This window comes from Chelonoidis abingdonii, chromosome 8 (genome assembly GCF_003597395.2).
Source record: "Chelonoidis abingdonii isolate Lonesome George chromosome 8, CheloAbing_2.0, whole genome shotgun sequence".
Taxonomy (NCBI): domain Eukaryota; kingdom Metazoa; phylum Chordata; order Testudines; family Testudinidae; genus Chelonoidis; species Chelonoidis abingdonii.
The window spans coordinates 45,887,670-45,905,115 of record NC_133776.1 but is presented as its reverse complement, the minus strand read 5'-3'; the positions used below and the strand labels follow the sequence as shown (position 1 = coordinate 45,905,115).

General features: G+C 41.0%; 2 protein-coding genes across 3 annotated transcripts in view; one reads left to right on the top strand and one right to left on the bottom strand.

The window, feature by feature from the left end:
* The window catches only part of GPC1 (glypican 1), a 738,496-nt gene that overhangs the window by 144,730 nt on the left and 576,320 nt on the right, over nt 1–17,446 (bottom strand). Inside the window, exon 3 of the mRNA XM_032764746.2 lies at nt 10,552–10,710. Within this exon, the coding sequence (XP_032620637.1) occupies nt 10,552–10,710 (159 nt within the window). The remainder of the gene's footprint in view (nt 1–10,551; nt 10,711–17,446) is intronic.
* Nucleotides 1–17,446, top strand: part of ANKMY1 (ankyrin repeat and MYND domain containing 1) — a 250,288-nt gene that overhangs the window by 213,241 nt on the left and 19,601 nt on the right. The gene's annotated exons all lie outside the window — the stretch shown is intronic.

The following is a 17,446-nucleotide window of genomic DNA, read 5'->3' as shown; positions in this document are numbered from 1 at the left end:
ATACTATAAAAACAACTGCTTGTAATAAGCATAAATTTTTGCAGGCAGAAGAATCTATATCACCTCAAAATACATGAAGACAAAATACATGAAGAAACAGCCTAAAAAAAGCAAATGTAGCAGAAACTTGCCATATTTTCTGGCATCATAGTTTCAACTTTACTACATGTGCCAGGAATTCAGGTGACATCACCTCACATGCCCAGTTTTTGGAACTGGGAAGACAGCTAAATTAGATCTTCAACTGATTAGAAACAGAAGGATGAATCCAGAGAAAGACTGAATTGTAGGTGCACAGACCTTCTCAGGATTTGGCTTACACAGCATAAACGTCATTGCAACAGAGCTGCCCGAAGAAATTCTACTTCTTTACTTTTCTGAGAAAGACAGCTTACGAAGGCTGAAGGATGGGAGCTGTTCCAATTGAAAATTAGTTAAGTTTAACTGGCTCATTGTATGTTGGTTCATATAATAGGCTCCTCTGAAAAGCCATACAGAAAAATTTCATCTATTTGTCTCTCATTTCATTGTTTTGATCTCAGTCCGGCCATGTGAACACAACTGCACTCAGCATAATGGTTGTGACATCCAGCATTTATTATAAAAGCTAGGCTGATTAACTGTATATTCTGTGAAATTGGAGGTTTTCAGAAAGACTCATGCATTAAGCTCTTACACATTAAAAATAAAACCCATCAACACTGTCTTCTAAAATGACTGTCAGGACACCATTTACTTCTTGGGAAATTATTCTGTACCATCCAATATCTCAGAGAAGTAGGTGATTTCTTTCATGTCCCAAAACAGATGTGCATTTCACTGTTATTTAAGCACTCAGAAGAGAAGGGGTTTTGGGGGGGGGGGAGGAGGGAAGTGGACAAAATACGGTAACATCTGTTTTATTGCGTATGCTGTAACTGAGATGTAAGCTTTACCTTTCCTACATAAATTATGCATTATAAGCATGAACAAGCAGCTCATAATACTGTCTCTTTTGGGTCTGTTAGTTCTTGTACAAGGCACCCAAAAGCAGTGTGCTTTCTCATCCAGTCAGCACTTCCCTCCCCCCTGCCCCTTTTTTCTTATAGGAAAGAATATTGTGCTTGTGTCATTCTTTAAAGTAAACTACTGCATGCACACTAAAACATACCCTGCAGCATGGATGTTTGCAGCTTCAGTGTGAAGAGAACAAGCCGTAAGGAGAAAAAACTCCAGGTGGTAAAACTGTTATAGGTGAAGATACGCATTCACTTCCCCGAGGCAGCTACCTGTGAGGAGTAATCGCTCCATGTTCTGGAATGCACTTTTGATAGATACCCCACCCCATTCCACTAAAATCATAAATACCGAGTGAGATGCTCAATACTGTACATGAAACAAATCTGCAGAAAGTAGCAGCAGGACCATCATAAATCATTCCCAGTTGTTTGTGTTTTCTTAAGGTGGTTCTTTATCAGAAACAAATAGCAAAGCCACTGATGAGCTCCTTTCACCTCACTTCTCAGAGGAATAAAAAAAAAAGAAAGAGGGTTTTTTGTTGTGTGTTTTGTTGTTTCTTTTTCCATATGACCCAGTTTTGCTACTTCTTCAGGACAACTCCCTTTCCTTGTCGGGTTCAAAGGTGTTTTGCACAAACTGCCTCAGCGCAGGAAATCATGATGAATCCAGGGAATTGCATTTGATGCTCCCTTTCAAAAGCGTACTCATGCACTAGCCACATCCTGCTCTCAGTAGTACTGGAACTGCTTAGCTGACTGAGGGCAGAATTTGGCTCTGTCAATCGAACCCCAAAACTACTTTTTCCCCCAAAAAATTTTAGAAAAATACAGTTAAAGGTAATTTCAAAAGGAAAAGTAGTTTCAAATAAAAAAGTAAAAATATTTCATTGAAAACTTTCACAACTGAAACAAATTTGCCAAAATCTATACAAATTCACAAAATGTGTCAGTTAACCTGAATCTACATTTTTTTTTTTTTTTTTTTATAAAAAAAGAGTTTTGACTGAAAAATGTCTCCTTGCTCTACGTGTAACTGCGGGCAAAATTTGGCATATGTTTTTAAGCGAGTGAGCATTTACCAAATATACTGTAGTTAACTGTTACAAACAATGGAGGGTGAAGGTTAAAAGCACATTTAGCTAATTTGTTAGCTCCTGAGGTTTTTTCCTGCTCATAAAGGCTTGTATTTTCACATCTCAGACAAAAAAAAAACAAAAAAAAAACAACCCCAAACAAAATAGACTTTTCCATAAATAATGCTAAACATTTCACACATCAAGGTTTTCTTGGTGTTGTAATTCTGTCTTCCTCAGCAATTCTAGGAATCTTAAGATGTTTCACTGATTGAGGCAAAGTTATATTTATATATTTTTCTACATACACTGAAAGAATAAGTCTATGCCCCAAGCTCTACACGCCCCAACAATAAGGAAGCATTCAGTCACAAAAACAGCACAACCACCCAAGAGCCCATCTCCAGAACCCAATCAAATAAATGGCTTCCAAAGCATGTTGAGAAGTTCAGCAAACTCCAGCTGGTTTTGACCAGCGGGGAAGCAAGTTCCAGAATCAAGCACAGTCCTCTGTCTTATAGCTCCAGGTTCAAGCTTGAGAGTTCACAGAAATCTCAACTGCAGCAACATGAAATTTGGAGATATCAAATCGAGGAGTCCTAGGCCAGTTAGGAGTTTGTAGATCAAAAGCACAGACTAAAGTCCCATCTGTGCATCAACAGGCAGCCAGTGCAGATTCCAGAGCACTAGTGTCATGTGCCTCCCAGAGAGACACTGCCTACTAAGTAAGCATCAGCTGCAGTCTCCAAATGAACAGGAGTTCAAGGCATAGTCCCACAGCAAGTGCATGTTCCATGCGTAATGATTCTGATTGTTTCGCAGTGAAGCTTTGTGTGTGTATGTATCTTACACTTAAAGATGGGCTCATGTCACAAAATTCAAACGCCTCTAAGTTAATCAGTGTTTAGAACTGGAATATTCATTCCACCTGTTATAATGATAGGAAATATTTGCAAAATCAGATCCTAGACAGGATTTTGAGCCCAAATTTTAATGGGGGGGAGGAAATAGGCTGGACAGCTTTCTATCCATCTGTTTTGTTACAACAGATGCTCACACAAGCAGACCTTTCTCCAGCAAATCAGAAGTTGATTTGATAAAATTCACTTAAATGTATGTGTGTGTGTGTGTGTGTGTGTGTGTGTGTATATATATATATATATATATATATATCTATCTCTTAAATATGTACTTACAGTCTTTAAGCTACTCTCCTAACTCCACCCTTGTACTGTATCCTAAAATAAGTGAATTCCTTTTACAAAGAAACATTTGGTTGAACTTAAAACAAGTCAGAAGAGCAGAAAACAGTATTTTAGGAATCCCCCAAACGGTTAACCATTGTTTTATGACAACTTCCAACACTCCCCACACCTTTACAAGTTCAAAGAATGATTCATTTTAAAAGAAATATGTAATCATCTAAAAAGAACTCCGAAGTCATGTTCTTAATTATGTACATTGTTTTGTGTCACAAAATACTTGTTCCCCAGCTACTCATATTTGAAGTTATTTAAGCTTGTAGAAGATCTCAAATATTCTAGTAGGTAATCTACTAAAAGACATAATTTTATTTTAAATAAACTGTGATTGATGCATCTTAAAAGTACTGGACTTTGTCAGCTATGTGGTAGGAAATGCAGATGTTCAATTTCACTTTTTTGATATTCACTTAAAAGATCTAAATAATTATTAAAAAGATTTCCTGGCTCACAGCTAAAGGTCAACAGCCACACAAGCAGTGCTGCTAACTGCACCAAAGTATTTGAGAAGAAAAGACTGGCACAATATTTCACTCTTATTTAGAAGTGATTTTAAAAAAAGGGAGAGAGGGAGATAGATTAGGGTTGTAACAATTAAGCTTTGATTAATACCATAAAAACAGCTTTGTTCCTTTCTGTTTGTAGCCCCTCACTGTCACTGCCCATTAACACGTGCTCTTATTCATTGTTTTTATACATCTATGCCAGCAGTGTTTAGAATATAATTACATGCCATGCGAGTCCCAGGGAAAGCTTCTTAGATGAAGGAGTAGAGTAGCTAACCTACAGACAGGTACAGAACTACAGTAGCTAGCATCAGCTATATAAAAAAAAATGGGAAGTATAAATGAGTTGAGATGTATTCTAGATAAGATCAGAGGAGTAGCCGTGTTAGTCTGCATCCAACGAAGTGGGTATTCACCCACGAAAGCTCATGCTCCAAAACGTCTGTTAGTTTATAAGGTGTCACAGGATTCTTTGCTGCTTTTCTAGATAAGATGTAATCGCCAATATATAGTATAATGCTATCAGATCTTTTCATTTGCCTTTTTCAGGTGGATCAGAGATTTACCAGGCATTGGTTGTAATCAATAATTAATATGAAAAACAAACAACAACTTTAAATTTTATCTGAAATCTTGAAAATGTAAGATTTCTCAACCTCTTAAAAATACTCCAGGTGTGCACACAGGCACACACATTTGTGATGGAGAAACAACAAAGAACAGTGAATTTTGCCAAAAGAGGCTGTTACAAATAGAATGGCTATTGACTGCTGTTGGCATGACTCAGTTTGTTGGCTAGCTACTGCTATCCAACCAGCAGAGGGAGCAACACACTTTTTTTGCAGTTTTTTGTCCATGTAGGGGGATTTTTTTTTTCTGTGTACGTATCAACACCTTACCCCCACTCCCTTCAGACTACATCAATTTTAAAGCAGGGCAAATCTCAGACTAAAATCTATGTCCTCCACAACGCTCTTCCCCCAACAGACAGGTGGGAGGGATAGCTCAATGGTTTGAGCATTGGCCTGCTAAACTCAGGGTTGTGAGCTCAATCCTTGAGGGGGCCATCTGGGACAAAATCAGTACTTGGTCCTGCTAGTGAAGGCAGGGGGATGGACTCAATGACCTTTCAGGGTCCCTTCCAGCTCTATGAGATAGGTATATCTCCATATAATACAGTCCCCGTTATCTTCAAATTTCTTTAAACAATCTGAAATATAGAAACAGGGCAAGATTTGCAGGTAAATGAGCCACAAGAAAAAGCTAGCTGAGCCATAACTAGCCTTCCTTATAAACATATCCTCAGTAGGCCCCTATACATCTCTATAGCCCATTCCTCCATTCCATATCAAGTTAAACTGCCCTGGGAATCTAGACTTCAGATAATAAATAATATGCAGAGGACAATCAAATCTTTGGATGGCAAGAACAGAGTTCAATTCCATAGTTATGTTTTTTAAAATCCAAAATTCATGCCTACATACTATTTTGACTGTTGCCCTATAAACACCTTCAGAGTTTGCCCCAGGAGCAGATCCCGAGAGTGACACAGTGGATTGTAATTCCTGCAATTGGGCAGAGGTGATTTTTCAGATAACAAGCTGCCAGATCATCTGGGGCTTTACAGACAAAACCAACAAGCTGAGTTGCTCTCAAAGCAGCATCTGGAACACTAGTACTGTCCTCTACACTGATGAGGTGGGCATTTTCTAGATGAAGTTTCTGGGTCCTTTACAACTAAATGTTATTGCAGTGATCACCACTGAGATTATAAAGACATGATTTGCTGTGAGGCAATCTGCAACAGAAAGGGAAAGTGGTAGCCTGCGGGCTACCAACCTGCCATCCTGCCTCCAGAGAATCTGTGAATAACATGACTTCCAGGCTGTAAATAATATTAGCAAAGGTTATGCACCCCATTCCAAGGGAATTTACACTCACTATTCTGTCCCATTCCCTCAAATACTTCCCTCCTGTAACAAAAAGGAGATGAGATGCTCAGGGTTACCCACATACCAATAACCCTGCAAGCCAGAACACAGCACTCTCTCCCCTACAGGCCAAAGATACACATCAAACAAGAGGGATGAAAAGATGAAATCTTACATAACTCCAGGGTCGGCTTTAGGAAGTGCGGAGCCCAATTCGAACAGTTTTGACGGGGCCCCAGCAAGGATAACTTAAAAAAAAAACAACCACGTAAAAAAAACACGTGGGGCTTATACTCACCGGGCGGTTCTCCGAGTCTTCGGCGCCACTTCGGCGGTGGGTCCTTCACTCACTCTGGGTCTTCGGCGGCACTGAAGGACCCGCTGCCGAAGTGCTGCCGAAGACCTGGAGTGAGTGAAGAGCCAGCCGCCGAAGACCTGCAGAGCCGCTGAGTGAGTAAAAATTAAAAAGGCGCCTTTAGCCAGGGAAGAGATTCTCACTGTGTGCGGAGCCCTCTTAGGCGTGGGGCCCGATTCGGGGGAATTGGTGGAATAGGCCTAAAGCCGGCCCTGCAGAGCTCCATACATGAGTGACCTGGGGGAGGGGCAAAAGCACATATTACCATACTTTGGGATCTCTCCCAAAGGAAGGAACAAAGCCAATGAAGGGCCTTTCCACTGCTTAACAGGTAATTCAACAAAACCTAGTAGTTAATAGTATTGGAAGCTGCTGATACAGTACAAAACCTACAAAGATATTTATACCTGTGTCCAGCACCGGAAGGAGCATAAGTAGGGCCCTACCAAATTCACAGTCCATTTTGGTCAATTTCACAGTCATAGGATTTTTAAAACAGTAAATTTCATGATTTCAGCTCTTTAGATGTGAAATTTCAGAGTGTTGTAATTTTAGGGATCCTGACCCAAAAAGGAGTTGTGAAGGCAATTGCAAGGTTATTGTACGGGGGTTGTGTTACTGCTACCCTTACTTCTGCAGTGCTGCTGGCAGCGGCGCTGCCTTCAAAGCTGGGCAGCTGGAGAGCAGTGGCTGCTCCTGGGAGCTGAGTTCTAAAGGCAGAGCTGCCAGCAGAAGCAGCACAGAAGTAAGGATGGCGTGGTGTGGTATTGCCGCCTTTACTTCTGCGCTGCTGTCTGCAGAGCTGGGTCCTCAGTCAGCAGCCACCACTCTCCAGCTGCCCAGCTCTGAAGGCAGCAGCACAGACGTAAGGGTGGCATGACATGGTATTGCCACCCTTATTTCTCTGGTGCTGCTGGTGGGGAACTATCTTCAGAGTCGGGCGCCTGGCCAATGGCCACCGCTCTCTGGTTGCCCAGTTCTGAAGGCAGCACAGAAGTCTGAGTAGCAATACCATGTCCCCGCTAAAATAACCTTGCAACCCCCTGTGATGGGTTGGATCACAGAAACCCCCTTGGGAAACTGCCAACTGATGTGCCCAAACTACTTCTGCCCCTGCTTTCCCTGACAGCTTGAGACTCCAGCACCCTGTCCTGTTGAGCCAGAGACTCCAGTCTGCTCCAACACAGACCCAGGGTCTAAACCACGTGCCCCAAAGCTGCAGACTTAACTGAAAGCAACTTACAAAAGGGTTCCTGTTTTAATACTCAGATGCCCAACTCCCAATGGGGTCCAAACCCCAAATAAATCCATTTTACCCTGTATGAAGCCTATACAGGGTAAACTCATACATGGTTCGTCCTCTATAACTCTGATAGAGAGATATGCACAGCTGTTTGCTCCCCCAGGTATTAATACGTACTCTGGGTTAATTAATAAGTAACAAGTGATTTTATTAAATACAGAAACTAGGATTTAAGTGGTTTCAAGCAGTAACAGAACAAAGTGAATTACCTAGTAAAATAAAATAAAACACACAAATCTAAGTCTAATACAGTAATAAAACTGAATACAGATAAAATCTCACCCTCAAAGGCGTTTCAATAAGCTTCTTGCACAGACATGGATGACTTCCTAGTCTGGGCACAATGCTTTCCCCTGGTACAGCCCTTGTTCCAGCTCAGGTGGTAGCTTGGGGAATTCTCATGATGGCTTCCCCCTTTTCCCTGTTCCACCCACTTATATATCTTTTGCATAAGGCAGGAATCCTTTGTCCCTCTGGGTTCCCAATCCACCCACCCCCCCGGGTTCTCTTCCCCCCCAATGAAAAAGCACTAGGTTAAAGATGGATTCCAGTTCAGGTGACATGATCACATGTCACTGTAAGACTTCATTACTCACTTGCCAGCCCACACGTATACAGGAAGACTTACAGGTAAAACAGAGCCATCTGCAGTCAATTGTCCTGGTTAATGGGAGTCATCAAGATTCCAAACCACCATTAATGGCCCACACTTTGCATAATTACAATAGACCCTCAGAGTTATATTTCATATTTCTAGTTTCAGATATGAGTGATACATTTATACAAATAGGATGACCACACTCTATAGATTATAAGCTTTGTAATGATACCTTACAAGAGACCTTTTCCATGAAGCGTATTTTAGTTACATTATATTCACATTCATCAGCATACTTTCATAAAATCATACAGAGTGCAACATCACACCCCCCTCCAACTCCCTTTTGGGTCAGAACCCCCAGTTTAAGAAACATTGGTCTCTCTGGTGAAATCTATATAGTAGTACAGGGTAAAAAACAAACACAAAAGACCAGATTTCATGGGGGAAGACCAGATTTCACGGTCTGTGATGTATTTTTCATGGCTGTGAATTTGGTAGGACCCTAAGCATAAACTTCCAGTCTGAAGCAAGAGGAACTCCTATATTTGAGGCTGTTTAATAACATCACTCCTTGTGTGCAAAACATTTTGTTAACTGTAAACCAGCTGGCAATCCCAGTGGTTGAAGATGCATTTGTTTCTACATCATTTCTGCAACTGGTCTCCCCTACAATCCCACTGCAACTTCAACTCCTTCGATCTGAAATTTCCAGTGGAGTTGTACAGTCAAATTTTGCTCCTAGGCAAATTCAAACCTGAAAGATAAATTTGCTTTTGCATCACATGTCCTGCATAAATCATAAGCCCAATATTGATTGCAGCAATAGTTAAGCAAACTAAAAAAGATGTAATAGGAGCAGGAAACATCTTCCTGGGCCTGAGGGCTCAACTGAGGTTATGCCTGACACAAAAGAGGAATGATTTGTACATTATGGTTTGATAAAGTAATGCTTTGTTTTTCTGAACACAGCTACTGCTTTGGGCTCAAGAAAAATGTTAGATGTATGTCTTAGAGAGATAAAAGGAATATTTTTCTCAAACACTGGAAAACAATCAAAGAACATCTGGGTAGCTCCAATCAGAAATTTAGAAAGAGAAGGACAGTGGCTTTGTTTTTTTTTAAAGCCAACAATAAAACAAAATTAGGTTTATTAAAGTGTTTGCCTACTGGGCAATCTCTGTTTGTTAGTGCAATCCTCAATATTTTGAGCCAAATTCTGTCTCAGTTACCTTTAGGATGTGGAACTGTGTTCAGTCACATGCTCTGGATGTGAGGGTAAGAGTAAGTATATGGGTCATGATTTTCAAAAGTGCTACTGAATACTACAATATCTGGGCACCCAACTTAAGGCACTATAACGGGGCCTGATTTTCAGAGGGCAGCAAGTGTGCTCAATCCTTTCTGAAAAATCAGACCCTTTTACAAGTGTCAAACTGGGCAAACAAAATCACTAGCCACTTTGGAAAATCCTGGCCTTAATCTTTTCCCAGGGCAAAATTACAAAATTAATCCCAAGCTTCAAAATAAAGCCTTTGCTATGGTCAACTTCAACTACGCAGCTCCAATGTACCGTGCAGCGATGCATTGCCTTAGTTTTTTCCTATTCAGTGAAAAAGACATTAATCTTAGCTATCTGCTTCTGAAGGTCAGGCCATTTTCTGTATATGTGTGGTTCCTGAAAACCCCAATTTTACCCTTCTATCCACTATTACCTCCCTCCCACACACTGTTTTTACCTATACCTCCATAAGACAATCGTTAATAAAGGTAAGAGGACTGTGATTCTAAATGCCTGGCCTTTTACAAAATAGGTATTGCTGATAATAGATATGGTTCCAGAATCATAGGTCAGCTCTATTTTGCCCATAACCCACTTATTTCCACTGGCCTTAAGACCTCAAAGCCAACAGCTTGTGCTGCAAAACTGATTCCACTGGCAACAGAGGCAGCCAGCCAGCCATATTCTTTGCTTAGTGCTTTGAAAGTGATGCTGTACCCCTCACACCATACTTCTCCACAGCATTGTATGGGTGAGTGCTACATTTAATTTCTGCCATGAGCATCTAAAGGCAAATGACACTTGCTAACCTATTTTTTCAATCAGGAAACTAACTACAGACATCAGAGTCTTCCCCAGCATCGTGATTTTTCAGCTACAGATCAAGGAATATTGCCAAGTTTCTTGTAATTACCTAATATATTATGCTGCTGTGTTAATACTCAATGTTGTTATGGTTGTCTGTAAAAGACACTTCTGTGCCTATGTATACAGGTCTTAGCTACATACGGATGTAAGACTCCTGAAAGGTCCTTAATAAAAACAAATTTTCTAAGTAATTCTCTACTGAAAATGCAACGTGTGCTAGAACTCATATTGAAAGCAATGATACCATAACAGCTACAGAACATAATACACAAAGGTAGAGCCAGATGGCAGCAAAAAAATAAAAAATAAAACCCCTGAGTTCAACAGTTAAAGAGCAACTAGCAAAACTTGAGTAAGCTGTATGTTCTTTACTTACCATCAAAGTTTTTGTACTGAGATGTTAGAGTCACCTGTGCAGAGCGGCTGGCTTCTGTTATCATGTCTTCAAATTCACTTTGGCTTTTTTTTGCAAAATTCTCCTCCATTTCGCTGGTGCAGCAGGTGTAGCCCTGCGGGCAGATTCTCAGGTGTTCCCCTAAAGTGAGAAAAAAAAATTAAAAAAAGGGTCTGAAAAAGAGATTTCATCCAAGATGACCTTAGTATCAAAGTATTCAAACTACGCATAGCAAATCCAATTCTACCCTCATTAATTATGTAACTGAGGGCAGAATTAGGTCAACCTATTTAGCCAGTAATGTAAGTTACTTCATTTTGCTATTGCAGATGCTCTGTGTTTGAACAGGAATTTCCTCATTCATAACTAGTGTGTGGGGAGGGGAGAGAAATATTGCATTCTATTCAAACTCTGCCCAGAGTCTCAATCTCTACCCAGAACCCCAGAAGACATGGATGTCTCTGATTAAAGGATACTGAAATTGTTGTAATTAGACTTCAGAGTTAACATCCTGACACAAATGGCAACAGCTGACACTTTTCTTAGAGCAATTGTTGAGACTCATAGCCAGAACAGTCAGACACTTCCCATTCTGGAGCAAGTTTCCATAACCATGACTAAACGGGGCATTTGAAAGTCAGTGGCATTTAGGTGCCAATCTCCTCCTTTACTCTTTTTTTTAAATGAAACTTTATAATTTGCTGAAGCTGACAGGACGAGCAGAAACATGCCAATATGGTACGTTCTTGCTCAATATGGTCCTTGCTCACATGCCAGCTTTGTTCTACTAGACCCGGCTTATGCTTGACAAAGTGTATCAATAGGCAAAAACTCTGCTGTCCCAAATTTGACACCATCACTTCCTGAGAGGGAGAGAAGATGAACTCTGTAGGTGAAAAGCCTGTTTTAAACACAAGCCTCTTTGGTAATTAGCAGCAATGACAAGAAGATATGAAATATGAGAGAATTCATTTTTTAAATTTGATACATTCAACAAAATTCTACAAGTCATGTCCCTCCAGTGCCTCCTGCAACCTCTCTGTTCGGGCAAAATAAACATTTGCATAGGCACAGTTGGCAGCATCATTTAACAATTACCTGCTTTTTTAGGATTCTTGAGAAAGGGCCATCCACCTGCAAACACTGCTCGGATTTCCCCCGGCTCCCAGCCAAAGTGCAACTCAATGTAAATCAGACATTTTTTCAAAAATCTTGTTTTAACCATGCACTGAGATAATCCAGTTACACTGAAGTCAACATGTTTAATGTAATTTGATTGTGACTGCCAACAATTTCACTGGCAATTTTAGAGGATTCCTGCCATAGCTGAGTTGAAACATACTTAAAACCATGTCTTGTCTTGTGTTCCACTAGTCTATGTTAGAACCTGCTCCTGCAAGCCCCCCAAATGGACAACATCCCATTAAAATCAGTGAGGCTCCTCATGTATAATGCTTACAGGCTGTAAGTTCTTCAGGGCAGAGAATGTGTCTTACCCTGTTAATTTGTGTTACTACAGAAAACATTTTTGCTCCTGATGCTTGTTTTGATGATAGACATCATCCAATATTTGTTGGCGTAAGCCTGCATAGGCTCCATGTACCCTGCCACACATAGCAGAACCACACTGGCTCTGCTGCCATTTTTGCAAGGTGGGAGGGCCAGATTTTGCCTGTAGCAGACAGACAACACAGTGCACATTCGCACAGCAAGTCCATATAACTGGAATCAATGGGAATCTTTTCATTAGGTTTAGCAGGACTAGGATAACTCCAGCAAGGTTCTATCTGAACTTCTGCCTCTCTAACCTGCAGCCACATCACATTGCGCAAATGTGACTGCAGTTATTATCTTGAGTCCTGGTTCTTTCAGAGGCCCTTCACCTCCGCTTCTGCATTACCATGTTGCATAAGACTAGATAACACTAGATTAAATTAAACTTCAGCACCTGAATTTCCACCCCTGGCCTCCACTTGGTCCTGCCTTCCCATCTTAGGGAAGGCAACATTTCCTACAAGGTCTCCTGACTCCAAAATGGTCCTCTCTCTTGGCTTCCCCCAAGGAAAAAGGCACAACTGAAACCAACTGGCCCAGACAGGCAAACACGCAGAAGCAGAAAGATTCCTTTTCAAAAGAACTACACACAAACACTGTGTAACATGACATCCCTACCAAATAAAGTTTCAACCGTCTTTCTTGTTTAACACCTTTCTTGCCCAGTTCTCTCTCTCATTAACTAGCCTCTTACAATCCATTCATCCATCCCAGCGTGTATTTATAAAACTACGTTTGTATGAAAAAGCCAGAGTAAGGATTATTGCCCTGCTTGGGGGCACAGGAGGAGAAGATAAGCTATAGTTTCTCACCAAGACATACCTTTGTTTCCTGTTATGGAAAATTAAAAACTTGCTTCTTGCCCAGATTTTTCAGTTACTGGCGTACACTCCTCTGACTCACATGGCTTATAACAGAGGATTTGGTTTTATTTACATTTGTCCTACTGGAGTATACATCCATTAAATACATCATTATGGCCTTTCCACTTCACCTTCACTTGCAGTCAGTTTGAGGCGAGGCCTTGCAGTGTCAGACTTCATTTAAGGTCTCCAAACAAACCAACTCAAATGCTCCTTTTACCAATGCACAGCCTTGAGTCAGGACAGATTAAGATAATCTTACTTCTGCTTTAAAAGTAAGGCTTGATCCTGCATGCACTTAATAACATGAGTAACTTTACACACGAGTAGCCTCATTCCTCCTGTGTGTAAAGTTATTCACAAGCTTAAGTGCTTGTAGGGACAGATGAAGAGTTAATAGGAACCCTTTAAAATCCTGTTAATAAACCAATGTCTCCCCGCCACTCCAGGAAATATCCTATGACATGGCATCTATTTCAAACCTCTTCTTTCCAATGTAACAAAGAAGTTTCAGGCTGTGGAGTGGGTACAAAAGAACAGCCCCCTTTCTAACTTGAGACTGCCAAGCTGGAAACCGTGGCAAGCATGCTTCATGGCTCCACCGAGGAGACAACTGCACATGCATCAAAAGTTGCAGGTCAAGCAGGTTCCTTTGCAATGGATTTTGAAACAAAAGAAAGGAACAAAACTTGAGGCTTTCCAGTCCAGAGGAAAACAGCATCTCCCTTTGGGGAGGAAGCAGCACTGAGAGACAGAACCCAGCACAGTGTCAAAGTTTCATTACACATAATGAGGAGCAGCAAAAGTCTGAGGGTTGCCAATTAAAACATGACATGACCAGACAAAAATCTCCACTCCCCCATCCCTGTCAAATGCATGGGGTACATCTGAGTAAATGGCATCATTCCAAAACCTTTCTGTGCTAACAGAGCACCGAACAGCCTCTACAACACTTTTCAGAGAAAAGGAATGGAAGACAGACACACAGAAAAATAGAAAAGAAAAACCTCTAAGCTAAAATTGCTTATTTTTCCACAACTTTTGTGGTTTGAACCTAAAAATCTATTTTAAGCACTTTTAACCCAAAGCAGATTCAGTTCTTTCAAAAACAATATTTATTTTTTTAACACCACAGTATTTTATCTCAGTGGGAGAGTGAAGTTTACAGCATTCCTCTTCACAATTTAAGTGCATTGAACAAAATATAGAAAGCGTTTTAAAGCCCTGTAAAAAGCCGTGCTTTGGTTTTTAATCTGACCTATACTTGCAGTGTTCACAGTCATTTATTTATGGGGTCAAAATAGGTGTGCTGCACATTGTATTTTTGCTTTCCATTTATTTCAGAGTGCACTCGTTCGCTAATTTGCTTTTATTATGTCATTTTCCTCTTTGCTGAAATTATGTTATAAATATCTCTATATGCATTTGGCAAGTAATTGCCTGCAAATATCTAGCGTGAACAGCCAGGTACAGAAGTACTGTAAGGGGTAAATCCATGAGATACAGTCTTCTTCCCCACAGAGCTCTTAGTTAAGAAGCTTCTCCTAGTATAAAGATGATGCACATTGCTACCATTCTGTTTAACATCACATTACTCCTACCTCCCAAGAAAAGCTTTACATAGTGGAGGCACAGCATCGGAGAAGCAAATTTAGCAATTGATTTAGGGCCTAACCCAACCCCCAATGGGAAGACTCCCAGTGACTCCAATAAACTTTGGATCAGGTTCTGAGAGAACCATCCTTTCAATTTCAGAGGCTTGGATTCCAATAGTATCCAAGCTCATGAGTCTGGCCATCTCTTCCTAACTCTTGTTTGTGCAAATCTCCAAACCACTACAGCACTGTCGGCAAGTGAAGTTCAGGAGTGATGGAGGGCAGTGATGGTGCTGAGTCAGGAGTGAGCTGCCTTGGCAGAACTGTGTGGGGAAGTCTGCCTGGTATCTGCCCACAACGTGCTTGGCTCAACCCAGGGATATTAGCTCCTCGCTTCCTAAAGTGGTTAAAATTCACTCCCATCATTTTTAATAAGGAGACGATATAAATTCAAAATTACAATTTTCTACTTTAAAAAAACAACACAATCAGCTTGTTTGATAGTTCAATTGGTAGCACAACACACCGTCCTACAAAAGACTTGGATTTCCTGAAGAACTTTCAGATTCTCATTCTTCTTACACCAGCGGAGCCTTGGAAAAGCCAAAGGGCCAAACTCTCTGCCAAAGCACATGCTGGCTTCAAGATACCTGCATGGTGTGTAATGTCAGCAAAGACTGTGTCCCAAAGAGTTATAACCTCTTTATAACAGTCTTTAACATATCTGAAGACTATCAGGTCCCTTCCTCAGTTTTCTTCTCTCAAGACTAAACATGCCCATTTTTCCTAACCTTACCTCACAGCTCATACTTAAAGCCTTTTATCATTTTTACAGCTCTCCTCTGGTCTCTCTCCAATTTGTCCACATCTCTTCTTAAAGCGTGGCTCCCAAAATGGGACACAATACTCCAGCTGAGGCCTCACCAGAGCCAAGCAGAGTGGAACAATTACCTCCCATGCCTTACATATGATATGCCTGTTAATACACCCCAGAACGAGATTAGCCTTTTTGGTAACAAGATCACATTGTTGGCTCGTGTTCAATTTGTGATCCATATAACCCCTCATAGATCCTTTTCAGCAGTACTATGCTCTAGCCAGTTTTCCCCATGTTGTAATTGTACATCTGATTTTTCCTTCCTAAGTGTAGTGCTTTGCACGTGTCATTTTTGAATTTTATCTTGCTGATTACAGGCCAATTCTCCAGTATGTCAAGTTGTTTTGAATTCTAATCATGTCCTCCTAAATGTTTGCAACCCTTCTTCTCCTCCTCCCCCCTCCAGTTTGGTATCAACCGTAAATTTTATAAGAAAACTCTCCACTCCATTATCCAAGTCGTTAATGAAAATATTGACTAGTACTATTTGTATACTAATAATATCTCACAAAGGAGACGAGAGATTTAATTAATTGTTTGTAAAGGGCTTTGGGTTATTTGGATGGAATGTATTTTAGTATATAAATGCAAATTATTTCAAAATTATTTCTCCAGAGTTTCATTTATTTCAGGTTGTGACAAATCTGTTGTAATTCTTCCCCTAGTATTTGAGACCGTATATCTAGGTCTCTTCCAAAACTCATTTTATTCTTCTAGACCAGAGGTTCTCAAATTGTGGTCTGTGGACCACCAGTGGTCCACAAGCTCCATTCAGGTGGTCCGTGGATAGTTTCCTATAAGGTGCACGCCTGGGTGGCTGCACATAAGAGAATAAAGGGCCATCCACCTAATTAGTGGAGCTGTGCAGGTGTGGTTCCATTAATTAGGTACCTGGACCCTGGAGAAGATGCACATGTAAGGTGAGGTTGTGGCCTTGGGGGGAATAGGAGGTAGGTGGGAGAGGGCAGTGGGGTAAGAAGAGGGGGTGGGGGGAATTTGGGACATGCAGGGCTGCGGTGGCCAGAGAAAGAGGCAACTTTCCGCAGCTCCAGGGCTGTGGCTGCCGGGAAGAGACGGTCTTCCTTCCCAGTCTCAGCTCTGTGGTGGGGGAGAGACCCCCCTCCTTCCCTGCCCCAGCTCGGGGGCTGCTGTAATGGGGGAGAGAGGGAGAGACCCATTTCTTCCCAGCCCCAGTTCGGGGGCTGCCTCGGCGGGGGAGAGGGGGCACATCCATTGCATTAGAAAGGTAAGACTACCGATACTAAAATATGAGTTGTGTGCTTTTATTTGTAGAACAAAATAAAGTTTGTTTGTTTTTTAAATATAGCACTTTTATCCAACACACTTTACAATAGTTAGATAATGGTACAAACAATATTTGGAAAGATTATTATGCGGTCTGCCGAGACCCTCAGCAATTTTCAAGTGGTCCGTGAAAAAAAAAAGTTTGAGAACCACTGTTCTAGACCAAAAATTTCCAAAAAAGTAGCCACTGACTGCATGCATCAGATTTTGGGTGCCCAATCTAAGCACCTGCAGCTCCTTGGTGTTCTTATACTGGGCACTCAAACATTGAGACACCTACTCAATTAAAAATTTGGCTGGACTTTCTAATTTTCAGGTTTGCTGTAATTAAGTGAAATCCCAAATATCTCTCCTTCAGCCAGCTTTCTAACTGTAGCTGTAAAATAATTCAGGGGCATCAAAAGTTCAGCCCATCAGTCAGAGTCCGCTAGTGAATGGCCTGATCCAAACTGCCAAAGAATTCCAAAGTTATCCCACTTACTTCCCCCGGTATACCTCTGTATTTCTGCATGCCTAATTCCTATTAATGCTAATGAAAGTCAGATGCGAGCACTGATGGGAGAATGAAATTGTCAGCCCAAGCGTATGCTGCTGCTTTTGCAAGTGTCAAAGTAATTGTGGCAGGTGAAAAGCAAGGCAGGAGAACAACAGGATATATCAGAAAAATTCCGAACACCTTGCAA